Consider the following 15,046-nt stretch of genomic DNA (forward strand, 5'->3'; position numbering starts at 1 on the left):
TGGACATAGGCTGTATATTATTCCGTTAAACATTCATATAAATTAAAATATATAATTTAGGTTAAGGCTTTTATGTCCAACAGATGGCGCTACGAGTACGACGCCTTAAGTTTGCTTTTCTGCGAGGCATTATGCTTTTCTGTGAAAATGAACTAAAGCAGATCATCTTCTATCTATCTATATAAATAAAAATGTAATGTTCGTTTGTTCCTACCGATTCCTTTGAAATTTTGACACAACGCTGCATTCGAATACGCACATGTTTTTATATAATATATATACATGACGAAATTTCCCCTGGGGGAGATGGACAGGATTAAGGCTTCCCGTAAAGAACTCTGCTTCTATTTATACTATTTTAAATGCGGTTTTATGCGTTTTTGAATGCGTTTTAATAGAGTACGTCAGCGATCAGTAGGAAAAGTCTTATGCTAAAGAAGCGATTAGTAGGAAAAATCTTAGCTGTTCGCTGTATGAACCAGAACCTGAACTAATTAGAGATGCAATACAAAGAGTTTGCCATCAAAGGTATAAGAAGCGACAAGAAGAGCATAAAGATTGTGCAGTACTGTTAATTGAAAAAGAAGAACAAAATAGCAGTGAAATATCATTAACTATTGTGTAAATTAGGTAATAAATGTTTTTTTTAAATTCGTATTATAGTGTCTGTATTTATATGAGCGTAAATGTACTATGATAAAGTATTTATAATTACATTTTAATCATGAATTTTTCTGGGTAAATAATCTGGGTTTTTTTCCCATCCAGACCCTAAGTCAGCAACCCTGGTCGTGAGTGTCGGCGTGATCCCGCTTAGCAGTGAGTTTCTGAGACATAGTCTTGTTACAAATACGGCTTTGCCGTTTTACTTGTTTTATTTATTACTGGTAACTATTTTTCATATATCTTTGTAATATTCATATTTCTCTTTACTTTATATCTTGTTATTGGTATGTCAAGAACAGTAGGGAAACAAATTACTTATTACTTATCGGCGTATATACCGTACAAAAGGGGACAAAGAATATTAAAAAAGGGCATTATATATTATGCAAGAAGCTACAAACTGTAGTGAATTGTTGGTTCAACGCTTTCACAAGGTGGCAGGTTTGCAATTGGGGCTATCGTGGCCTCAAAAAACAACGAACATTTCTTGTTTTCAAGGCCAAGTTTGAATAAGTTACGATGATGTTGCATGGGACAACAAAAATATCGTTTATTTGTTCGTTTTATATTCGCAAAATAGTCATAATTTTTTGGTCTGTTAAATATAGAATTTGGACATTGTTTGAGAGTTAGGAAAACAGCAACACAGAAGAGATGAGGAATGTGCCCCAACTTAATGTTCTGGCACCCCTAATAGAAAGATTTAAAAATTGGTGGTAAGATAAACTGGGTCGTGTGTGTATCTCCAGTAGGGTCAGACTTAATGACGATTTTACTTGTTAGTAGCATTTACAATTTTTTACAAAACTCATCCCTACCTTCAAAAGTAAGCTTTTTTGCCATTTTATAATAGTTAAAAATATAATACCTCTTAAATACAATGCCATAACAGATGGTGTCACCAAATGTTGCCTAGAAAGTTCCTCGTTCTTGGGTCGTTTAATATGAAAATTCGTTAGCGATATTAAAAAAAAAAAAAATAAAAAAGAATACGACACACAAATACTGAAACCTGTTATAGATAACATTCATACTTTACTTTATCTTATTATATTATTGTGTATAATTAGACTTTACATAATACATAATAAAATTTTCTAAATAAGAAATATATCAGCTTATCTAATTATAATAGAAGTTATATATAGAAAATACTATATATGTTTTTTATTACTAATTTATCAGTTTGATTAAATTTACCTTCATAATGAATATCTTATTTAAAATAAAGAACTTATTACAACTTATTCCGTCGTTCATACTTTTCTGCATTTGAAGCATGTTCAGCATCTATTTTAAATTTAAAATAACTAAATTAATTTAATTTAATATCATTAAGTAAAGTTTCTAAACGTAATCTAACCTTTAATTCTGAGTTGATATCGAAGGCATTGAAATAAACTGACATCAACAAATTCCACATCGTCGATAACTGTAACAAGAATAAAAGTGTATTAATACATTATAAAATTTATCGCTGAACTAAGTTATAGAAATATTAATATTTACTTCTACTGATAAAGGAACGAAAAGTGAAATAAAGAACACTAATGACAAAAACAATGCTAGAAAAATAACACAGCCGATGAATACAAGATAATTGGGACCTTCCATAAAAAGAATTGAGTATAAGATAATAATGGCTTCCATTAAAATAGATATTATTATGCAAATAATAATAACACCTCCCGCACGATCAACAGTTTTAATCAGATTATAGAACATTATTCCTTTCTTGTGTATAATAATGACATCCCTGATTGTTGTTAATTTTCTTTGTTGTATTTCAGTTGAAAAGGCGTATTTAATCTGCATTATAACACGAATTACTGTGTATCCGATATATACGAGTATCACTACAATACCTAAACCATAGCCAAGAAGAACAGCAATGTAACAGCAACAAAAAATATCAAAATCATCCCATATCTGCTTATTTCTGTATCTTAAATATATATACGCATTTAATAAAATCATGTAAAGATTAATGTAACTGACCAAGCAATAATATACAGCTTTTTTATGATATTTAGGGTCGTCTAATTTTAATTTAGGTGAGGAAAGAGCAAACAGGTGCACGATATTTAAAGATTTAATGAAATTTTTTATGACTTCTAAAGAATTAAATACATATATGTAAACTAATACAGAAAAAATCATGCACATAACGATTAAATGCAGAATTTTTGATATATTTTGAGGAAATGAAACAACACAATAATGAACTTCGTTCTCTGATTTATCCATCAGTGCTAGTATAGTTTGATATACAAATGAACTTAACATTATATATATAATGAATCGATAAAATTTTTGAACTTTGCTTTTGGAAACATTTTCCATAATATTAATACCGAAAATTCGAGCAGTATTTAAAATTCTGTAAGAATAATTACCAAGTATTTCTGTTATTACTTCTTGATTCATTATAGAGCTACTGTAAATGTGATACACTTTGAAATAATTGCTATATCTATCGTGCAATTAGTCTCATGGGAAAAATCGAAGCCATTAGTTTAATAAGTTCATATTAGACTTGTATTATTCCTGTTTTTAGGTTAAGCATTTAGGTAAGTAAACAATACATTAACTTCATTTATATATTGCATAAAAATAAATGTAATTGCCTTTATTCACATACTAGTAGTTATGTAAATATTACTTAAAAGCAATTTATATAAGAGTGTGCTGTTTGAATAAATTGTTTTAGAGCAGGGATTGTACATTATCGGGTATATATATAAGTTGGTACGTAAAACAAATATACAAAAAATATTAAGTGATGCTAATTCAAAAATATTTAATTCGTTATACAAGGTGGTTATATAATTAAAGTTGCCCTACTCAGACATGTATAGAAACCATTTTCTTTGACTTGTTTTGATGAATCTTGGTATATACGTTATATGGACCACAGGGAAAAGAAAAACGCAAAAATATATTTACTTCAAATTTCAACGACTAGGTGAAAAAATGGCGCATGCAGAAACACTATGTAAATTAAGAACCTTTTCAAAAGCCAGTAGTCGATGTCGTTTGTTTTCATTGTTTATCATGATTTTATAGATGAAGTTGTTTTATCACTGCACTGCGAGAATATCAACGCTAGAAAGGCTTGCGAATAGCGCCTATGACAGGGTATGGTTTGAGAAAAATGATTACCAAATTTGAAGAGACTGGAGAGTTGGGTGTTATAATTAATTTCTCATGATATTAATTCCGAAAAATTAAGCCAGGTTGAAAATTGCATAAAAATTGTCATGAAAAATATCTTTTAATTCTGTTCGTATCACTTTAAAGTACTTGATATTCTCGAAAATAACGGCTGTACTGTACAGTACCTATACATGCAATTATTTCACGAAAGCAATTGATCCAGTAACATTAATAATATTAAATCCCATTAAACCTGGTATCCGTTAAATTTTATATTATGGGTGCAAGAGAGTAAACAATCCATTAACTTGAGGGACATTATAGTAATAAATTTTATATTACTTAGTTTACCTAGCATAAATTTAAAACGTTAGGCTTTTAAGCTAATTATCGATATACAACTGCTTGTCGTATATCTTCCTACAGTGTCACTTACATAAATGGCAACTTTATGAAGATATACGACAAGTAGTTGTAGATAAATTACTTTCAGATATTTATTAGATATTTTTACATTTTCGGATCTGCTACATATAAATAGAAGAAATATATGGTGATAGGTGGAAAAATTACTCATAAAATTTTTGTATTTCTTTTCGTGAAAATTTGACACATCGAAAAGTTCAAAAATGGGGATTTTTTGTCATTTTGGATATGTCTGTGCAGAGTACGGTATTTTACACAATGTAAAGTTTAACAATTCTCGTATGTTATGTCGAAAATTTCTAAAATTTTGGTGGAAAGTTTTATACTATGAGGATTGATGCTGTTAAATTTTGACAATTAGAGATAGAGGAAGTGGGAAGATCGAGAGGTGTTATATGTTGTATCTTGAGTTGGGTTGAATTTAATGAAGATTTTACTTGTTGTTATCATTTACAATTTTTATGAAAATCATCTCTACTCTGAAAATTGAGCGTTTTCCCATTTTATATTAATTAATAACATTTCATAAAACCTTTTTTTATGATAAAATTTCATATCAGGCGGCAACACTTACAATTTGATATATTATGATTAATAATGTAAAAGTTATTTTTAAAATAAAGTGTGAGTTTTCAGACTAAGTACGAATCAGTTCTTACTTTTATAGACATGTTAAACGATTGAACAAGAAACTTTAATAAAAATAAACGTGACTCGAAAGTAATCAAGCAACCCCCGAGTGCGACTCCGATACATATTAAAAGTTACCAATCGGCGTCGAGCCTGAAAGTTCGAATTTTGACACTAACGCTTGTATACCATCAAGTTTGAATGGAATCGAAGAGAATAAATTTGACGAAAAAGGGAAAACTTTCAAATAAATCATTAGCATTCTAAAATGTCAAGGAAAAAACGAATAATGGGTTAAATTACGTGCTCATGTTTCTTAGTTACATCGACATCTCCTGATCAGAGTCTAAAGATAATGTGGGTAGATCGACTCAAATAGATTTTTTTCTTTCGACACGAACCCATCATATTTAACCTGGACACAGGAAAGAGAGCAATCAGGAAAAACAAGAGTAAGTCAGAACTGATTTAAAAAGAATTATTTAAGGAGGAATCATATATATAATCTCAGGACTTGAAAGACACGGAGCACAGAGGTAGAGAAACAATAGAAACGCAGTTTTTTTATATTGTACTATCGGATCGAATCTGCGTCACCCTTCTCCAAAAGCGACATCGAAATCGCTATAGACCTCCTGACGTTTCATCTCCGTTTATCGGACACGTATCCTTGAGCATCTAACTGCCGAATTTTACTTCGTCATTTAGGGCTCTTTTCGGAACTCCTTCCGAGAAATCGAACTTCTACTTCAACGAACTTTTTGCGATTTTTGGCGATTTTTGCCATTCATGGAAGACTCTTTAACTTGGTATAAATAAATCCTTTATTTCAAATAAACAGGTTTTTTTGTAAATCTGCTTTGTATAATTGTCTATGCTACTACCACCACCCTCTATCAAAAACACCCTTATCCATTCTGATGCGAGACTAACGATCCCCCCTTCTAGTCAGCAAACTCAAAACTTTTATAACAGCAAGAAAAGTTATGCAACTCGTTGCTAGATTTTTAATTCTTCAAAGTAAATTTACGATATTAAAAATTCAATTCAGAATGGAACGAATACAACTAATTAACAGGAACATCTTTAGCGAAATTTTTTGAAAAAGTCTTTTCACTGTGGACAAATTACAAAAATCTACCGGAAAATTATTATTTTCATGATATTGCCTAAACGATATAGTCTAGCCGAGATCTTATTAAACGCAAATCTTTCTCCAATAATCAATTATTTATTATCATAAAAAGTTTGGTATTGTGAATACGATTTAAATGAATTATATATGAAAATTTGATTAGAACTTTCAGTTAAATATTTTTACTGCTTTATTCCTATTAACAAGTTTCAAAAATCAAACCATAAACTGTTTTTCTTTGAAAAAAATTAAAATTAATTCAAATGAACACATTAAATAGTAATGACGACATCTATATTTCGTGTGCATAATTAAGTAATTTATATCAATCACTAATTTATACAGTCGGCTTCATTTAACGTTTGTCTGCTTCATTCCCATTTGTCTGCTATGTCGGCTTCATTTAACGTTGCACAGTATTGTTTAGGAGTGAATTTGGAAATGAATCGAAATTGTATTTCAAAAAATACAAGCAATTCTTTTAATAAGAATTATCACATAAATCTCATGCAGAATACTCTTACATAAAGTGTTTTGAGAGACATTTGAATTATTTCTGGTATGTAAATTGCACTATCAAATATTCAATGAAAATGTCCATAAAATTAATGGATTGTATATGTAATTCATCCATAACCATAAAATAGAGAAATTACTAATTACTGAATGACGACATCGAATGGAAGTAATTACATCAATGTCCTGACATATTCTACAGCAGCGATTCTGTAGAATATGTGAGGTCATGGACAGGCCAGAACCTTCGCTAAAATTCGCATTAAAATTTTCTATATTTTGTTAGAGTGAAAAATGAAAAAAAATTTTTCTTTATTAAAGTCACGACGTTACCAGACGTTACCTGACGTAAAGTCACGACGTTACTTGAGACTGAAGCTGACCAAAAAGCAACCAGATTTTAAAAAGCTGTGCAAAGAAAATCGTGCAAATTTGTCACATTAAAATTAAATAACCTTATGTTATTTTCATTATCATTAGAATTGTATTTTAAAGGTAATAAATGTAAAAAAACTTATTTTATTTTTTTACATTTATTACTACAGCTTCGCCCGCATTATATCGAATTTTCTCGTGAGAGTAAGATTTTCTCGCAGTAAAATGTACATCCCAACATGTAAGCTATCTATGTGCCAAATTTTATTAAAACCTGTTCAGTGGTTTAGACGTGAAAAGGTAACAGACAGACAGACAGAATTACCTTCGAATTTATAATATTAGTATAGATTAATATGAATTTCTGCTATAAAGGGTACACGAGTTTGAGCTTTTTCTTGAAGTGGTACGCAGGAAAAACTAATTGGAAACCACTGTATCAGGACAATATTATCTGCACATGCTATCACTTTCGCTTTTTGTATCACTTCAAATAGGTCATTCAAGTAGATGTTGAATAGTAATGGTGCAAGTATTGATCCTTGGGAGATTCCGGCTTTCGGCGAGAAGCTTTTTGAATAGGCATTGTTTACTTTTACTTGATATCTTCGGTTTAACAGATACGACATTAACCAATGTTGAGGCACTCCTCTTATGCCAGTATTAAAAAGGTTTTTCGAGAATCCGGAGGTCTACGTTGTCAAAAGCGTTGATAAGTCTAGAAGTAAGGCTATTACTGAACGATATCTGTCTAATTTGTTTGTAACTTCCTGTTTGAAATGTAATAATGCGTCTATTGTAGAGAAGGTTTGTCTGTAAGCATATTCATGACAGTGAATCACGTTTAGATTGACAATGTATTTCCAAAGTTTTTTATAAAAAATTTTCTCTATTATTTTTATCAGCATGGGGATGATGATAATCTGATGGTAATTTTCTATGTCGCTTTTAGACCCTTTATTTTTGTATTTTGGTATGACCATATGGTAATATAATTTATTCAGGAAGGTTCCTCTTTCTAAGGATTTGTTTATCAGAAAAGATAGAGGAGTAGCGATGATGTATGCAATTGCTTTAATTATGTCCATATTTAAGTTATCTATGTCTGGAGTACGGGTTTTTAAGTTCATTATGGAATAATAGATTTTATTTGAGGTTGAATCTTCCAGTACAAAAAAAATTTAGAGTTCTCATAGACGAATTTGACTGTAAGGGTTGATTCACTCTTACTGTAGATTCTCTGTTTCATGCACTATTTAGACGTTCTACGAAAATTTCGATTATGATTTCGTCATTTTCAAGTAGATTTCCATTAACGTGCAATGATTTTATTCTAATGTTGTCCTTCTGCTTAGTTATATTAAAAAGCAGTTTTTTATATATATATATTTTTTTAAAAGTCTACCGGAGATTCGGAATTATGAAAAAGGTTGTTAAATAAAAGTTGTTTGAATCGTTAAATATATTAAAATTGTTTGCTCTTTCATTACCTAACTTCAAAACAATTTTTCGAAAATATCATAAAAGCACTTGCCCAATTACATTAATTTTTATTCAATAATATTAAATGTATATACAGTACAGTATATATAAATGGAAATTACCCTTTCTAGGGAAATTTCAACCTCTCAGGGTAATATTTAGGGTAAATCTAGGGTAAAACGGCCCTGTGAACTGATTTTATTACCCATCACGCCACAAGTTTAGCCGGAAAACGTTTTAGCCTAAAACAGTTCTGTTTACCCCTATAACTTTTAGAATAGGACTACAGAAGCTAAAGAAATAAAGAAAATTGGTGAAGATACACAGGTGTACACTGTATATTACACCCGAGTAGGATTTCGCTTTTCTCAACCTTTAAGCCATTGGGTCAAAACATTGTATATATTTTATGAATATGTAAAGTCCAGGTGAAATTTATCTCGTTTGTCAAATTGGAATTACCAAACTAAAACATCAACTATCTCCCATATCACATGTAAATTAATGTCTCCGATAAAATCCTAAAAATCCTAAGACATTTTAGTTATTAAGATTTTTAAAAACAATGAATTACGAATTGTTCTGATTATTATTTCACAATAATAGTACAAGGATCTGCATCATAGGATCGTTTGTCTTATTTTTTTTATCCGAGCAGGGGAGTTTTTTATTCGAGCTCGGAGAGTTTTCTCAATTTAGGGTAATCTAGGGTAAACCGAAGGCTCCATCAGGGTAGTTCCACCAGAAGCAGGCAGCAACAGTAGTTCAAGCTACACATGGATTTTTTCATGGTTCTCGGTTACCAATTATGCATTGTTCAATTTTTAACTGTATGTGCTGTATTTCGGCGACGTTAGAAGAAGCATAAGATTTGGGTGAGGAAGCTGTGTATGGCTCGCGATCAGTTAGGATTCAGTGGAAGCCTGATTAAAGAACTTCTGCGTCGGCAGTATTACTACTAGTATGTAAATTTTTCCATTTCAGTGTGCTTTTTAAGGCCTAGGGTTGCCAAGTGTTTTTTCTTGTTTTGGCTTTGTGATCCTATCTTAATTTTTGAAGCTTATGATATTTGTGTAACTGTGATATTTTTCTGGTCTCGTTCAAATACAAAAAAAAAAACAAAAATAGTAATTCCTGTTCAAAAGGAAAAACATAATTTGGTACTGTGATATTCGGGTTTACACAAAGTCTTCTGTGATATTTTTAATTATTTTGAAAAAATATTTTAAAGTAGAATTGTATAAAATATATGTTTGGACAGAAGATTAGCAAACAGAGTATNCAGTAAAGTTATCAAACGTTGAATGGTCCGCGGCGATAAAAAGATTGGGGACTACTGCTTTAAATAACTCGAACATTAAAATATCTATTATTTATTATTAATGAAATTAATTTAGACAACTACAGATATTTCTGAAATACCAAAATAATTGCTCTTAATACTTTTATATGTAATAGATACACACACACAGAAACACAAACATATATACTTATATTTTTAAAAAACTTCCATACATGAGTGACGTTTCCTCTTCAAACTCCTCCTGTGCATACTCTCTGTAAGACAGTTTGCAGAGGAGTATGCACTCTCTAATCTCAGCGGGTCTTCCAAGTGTATGGGATTGTTGTGTTACCAGTCTCGAGTCCCTTCTCTCTTGTTCGCTCCACAATTTAAGGAGTTTTTGGACAATTACAAATCTTCCTTGCGCAAACAACTTTCACCCTGGTCCGCTTTCATAGGATGAAGGTGTGAAGCTTTCATTCGCATCCGTCGATCCTCTAACCCACTTGCTTACAGCCATGAGTTTACCATCTGGCAACTGGTCTACAATCAAACCACCCTTGAATTCAATTAGCGAAGTCGGGGCTCCTTTTGTTCCCTCTCCATTTACAAGCCAATACTTTACATTTATTAACATTTGTATACATTACTGGAAGTATGCTTGTTTCTTCAATTACTTTTCTACTTAACAAAAATTTCGTGACAATTTATAGATTCCCGGTACATTTCTTTCTGGTGCATATTTTCCTTTCTTTCTATGACGAATAGACATACATAACGATTTTAGGCAAAATATTTTATTCGTGTAAGATCGATTTACATTATTCAATAACAATAATAATGGAAATTTTCTATGCAAGTATAAATTAAAAATATAGAAATACTTAACATTATTACATATTATACAACATATGTGATGATAATTGCTAATTGTTACATGTAATTTTACAATATAAGCTATAAAAATGTCCATAATTATTCTTTAAACACAAGTATATGCTGGATGAAATTATCTATCTACTTTTAAGTTACATAGTCCAAGAAATTTTTCTAGCTTCTACTCATAAAAGTTACTTTATATTTTTCTATTTTAATTAAAAAGTAGTTTAAATTAATATTTAATTATAATANTCTGTACAACGATGATATGCTATGCACATCTGCGAGTCATATCGGACGGCTCCTACTAGTGCCCTACTGGTATTGGCCGGAATTACCCCCATACATATAAGCCAGAAGCATTGCCTGAAGAGAATAGAACATAATTTTACCAATTACTTAAACTATTTAAACGATTTTTGACACGTGTAAAATTAGAAATATTTATCAGTTATTTACGGTATTTTATGCAACTATGGTGTAAGCATTTCATGTGTAATACAAATCAAAAAACCAATAGAGGTAACTCTCATATAACGGGCGTTCCTGTAACTCGAATTCGTATAACGCGATCAAAAAAATTGTGACTAATACTCACAGAAAATTCTAATTTTCTCGTACAGAGGCATACATTTTATTCAACTTTTTGGGCTTAGGATTAAACTTGCATACCATCATCTCATAATGCGTGTTTCGATAACGCGATTTTTTATAATGTAGAACGTGTACTCGAGTGTACGGGACATCGCTGTATATTGAGTGTGTAAATATTTTTAAAAATAATTCTCACATCACAATATGTACTAATTTCTTTTAATCCGAGAAATAATTTGAAATAAATACAATTTATTTCAAATATCATAACGCATTCATTAAATTCTTTATTATATATGTCACAGGTATACAACATGTACATATAAAACCTCGATTATATGTTTTTAAAGGGATTCTCTGAAGAAAATGCATATATAAGAGACAACTGAAAACTGCCTTGTTAATTGAATTCGTATTCTTACCACTATTATGACCATGCTTTAATTAAAAACTGCACTACTCCTAATTGTTCTCTCTTCTGCTATAACGAAAAAGGACATCGTCCCCGTTGATCAATTGTTACAAATTTTTTACAGCTGAAAAAGAAAAGTAATTATAATTGGAGGGTGAGAAACATAAGCATGTACACAGATGTAAATTTAAACAACAGTTGTAAAATTTTACATTTATTCTGTGATATTTCTGTATAATCTTGTAGAATTTAAATTGAAATAACTTCTGTAACTATAACTGATTTGTATTAATACGATCGTTTGGATAACAATGTAGTTAATTAGCTGAAAGATAAAAATATAATATTATAAATAATAAATATAAACAGCTATGATTATTATTAAATTTATATTTTAATAGTTTTTCTTGTGGATATGAAGGAAAGTTAAAGATCCACATTTGACTCACTGAATAATTTCTAAAGCGAATTACATATTTTCATATTTCTCAATGTTTTTTTTTCTTTTAGATATATGAACAGCATTAGGGCGAGTGACTGTTAATTAGTAACTGTTGAACAGATCTAAAAAGTGAAATTACTAGCCACAGCTTAAATTAAAATATTTCTTTCCATTTCAATGTTTAAAAGATTATCGTCAATTGTGCAACTGGGTTATTTTCAGGTGCGGATTTTTGACAAAATGTTTCTTTCAATTTATAGCCCGAGAAATTTTTAAACAAAGAGATATACAGTAAACGCTACAGTGATTGACCATTTAACGATATTTCTATTTTAAAATTGACATAACAAAAGAATAGGGATATATTATAGTTATATGGTTTTTATGTTCTTTCTACTGCCAAGTTACAAATGGCAATACAATAGTTGAATTCATAATGCGATCACCGTCTCTAACCATTCATATGGCCCATTTTGGGGATATTTATTTAGAGAAAATGAAACATCAAAATTACACTATAAGTTTTATTTATAAAACAATAATTGCATACTTTTTATAGACACAAAAATAATTTGAAAACTTACTTTAATAATAAACATCTTATTTATAATAAAAAACTTGTTACAGCTCATTCCGTCTTTCGTACTTTTCTGCATTTGAAACATGTTCAGTATCTATAAAAGATTTTAAGGTTTTAAGTAATTTACTTCAGTATCATTACTTAAAGTTTATAAAGCGAATCTAACCTTTAACTCTGAATTAATATCAAAAACTTTAAAATAGAGTGACATCAATAAATTCCACATCGTCGATAACTGTAACAACAATAAAATTGTGTTAATGCATTAATGAAATTCATAAGTGCATTAATTTATAGAAATATTAACACTTACTTCAACTGATAAAGGAACAAAAATTGAAATAAACAATACCAACCCAAAAAACAAGAAAAGAAAAGCAGTATAACCGAGGAATACAAGATAACTTGGTAAATCCAAAAACAGAATTGTGCATAAAACAATAAGTGCTTCAGTTGAAATAGATATTGTTATTTCCGAATTAATGGCACCAATCATGCGATCAACAATTTGAATTAAATTATATAACATTATTCCTTTCTGGTGGACAATGTAAACATCTCTAGTTGATTTTAATTTTCTTTCTATTTCACTTGAAAAGCAGTGTTTGATCTGCATAAGGACACGAATTATTGTATATCCAGTATATATGAGTGTCATTATAACACCTAAAGTATATCCAAGAATAATAGCAATATAACAACAACAAAATGTATCAAAATTATTCCATATCTGTTTATTCCGATATCTTAAATATATGTATGCATTTACTTGAACCATATAAGAATTAATGTAACAGAACAATAAAAAGTAGATAGCGTTTTTATGATATTTTGGATCGTCCAATTTCAAGTTAGGTGATAAACGAGCATACATTTTTAGTATGTTTAAAGTTTTAATAAAGTTTTGAAAGACATTTGAAGAATTAAAGGTATATAATAAAACGAGTGCTGATACAATCAAGCACATCACGAATAAATGCAAAACTTTTGCTATACTTTGTGGAAATAAAACTACACAGTAATGAATGTCGTTCTGTGATTTATCTATCAATATTATTATAATTTGAAATGGAAGTGATGCTAGTATAGTATATACAAAAAATCTGTATAATTTTTTAAATATATTCTTGGTGTTCTTTTCTATAATATTAATGCCAAAAATTTGGGCCGTAGTAAAAATTCTGGCACTATAAATACCAAAAACTGATGTGATTGTCGTTGTAATTTTCTTTGACATTTTTCCTATCAGTTGCAGTACTGCACCTATCAAGAAGTAAAAGCTTAAAAGACATCAATATCGATTTGGACTTTACTTTTACTTAGGCGTTTTACATGGAATGAAATTTAAATATGTCGATAAAATCGATAAATTATTAAAAGTCTTTTCCATTAATATTAATATCATAGCTATATTAACCTAGGCCACACGCTTACTTTAACATAATTCTAAATAATTCATTACATTACTTATTACTACTGTCAATGATTACAGCCTATACGAAGTATAATGGAACTGAATTACAATATTATACATCTACTATATATTAAAAAATAAAACAATAAAGCATTATATACTCGAATTGCTAATCAATTAAATAGCAAAGTTTCTCTTACAAATATATGGAACATTCGTTATATATTTCAGTCGAAATAATATATGAAATTAGTTTATATAAGGCTGTGATTGTCTCTTTTCAAGTTAGGTGATAAATTATCAATTTAATTAAATTTGAATGCTGTTTGGAAAATTAAAATGATGTATGAAGATCAATGCAAAAAATCCATTTTCATATTGATATAATGCTGGGCTCTTGATACATCTGTAGGAAACGAAGCTATGCAGTAATTGCCCCATTCTATAATTTATCCATCACTGGCATTATAACTTGATATATATATAAAGTTGACGTTATACAGTAAACTTATAGCAAACGGAACCTATCTAATAGGAGAAATTCTTCGTCATAAAGCAATTTGCTAATTTAAAAAAACCTGTTCAAGGCGGAAATCTGCCAAACTAGAAAAAAAATATTCGGTACCGCGCGATTCCGGTTTACGCAGGTTTTATTGTTTAGATTACAAATTGGTAACTCTATTATATTTCCTTTATGAATCATTTCCATGCTATTAATTCTGAAAAATTGAGAAGTGAAAATTTTGTCAGAATAGGTACCGAATATTCTTCTCATTGCTTCTTGATTCATTCTTCTGTAGATGATATTCTAGAAAATAGTAGGTATTCTTTCTATTAGAAGATAATGGAGCTAGGAAAGTAAACTATCCATTAACTTAATTGATATATCTAAAAGAATTTCAGACTAAGTTATTTGCATACCAAAATATATGATAATTTCGTTTAAAAGCAGTTTATATAAGTATTAGCTGTGTGAGAAAGTTGAGCAATTCTTGTAAAATAGTCGATAATGAATTGAATATTTTATATGATACAACACAGGTCTCTTTCTATTATC

The 15,046-nt window shown here is 29.7% G+C and overlaps 1 protein-coding gene across 1 annotated transcript; it reads right to left on the minus strand.

The window, feature by feature from the left end:
- Nucleotides 1–1,739: 1,739 nt before the first annotated feature.
- On the minus strand, nt 1,740–2,391 carry LOC111622708. Its single transcript, XM_023365130.1, has 4 exons — nt 2,176–2,391; nt 2,030–2,098; nt 1,867–1,956; nt 1,740–1,763 (listed from the first exon to the last, which is right to left on the minus strand). Exons 1-4 carry the CDS (start codon nt 2,389–2,391, stop codon nt 1,740–1,742), a joined length of 399 nt encoding a protein of 132 aa, XP_023220898.1.
- Nucleotides 2,392–15,046: the final 12,655 nt, after the last annotated feature.

Source organism: Centruroides sculpturatus, unplaced genomic scaffold, assembly GCF_000671375.1.
Source record: "Centruroides sculpturatus isolate CEXI.00-Female unplaced genomic scaffold, Cexi_2.0 scaffold168, whole genome shotgun sequence".
NCBI classification, from domain to species: Eukaryota; Metazoa; Arthropoda; class Arachnida; order Scorpiones; family Buthidae; genus Centruroides; species Centruroides sculpturatus.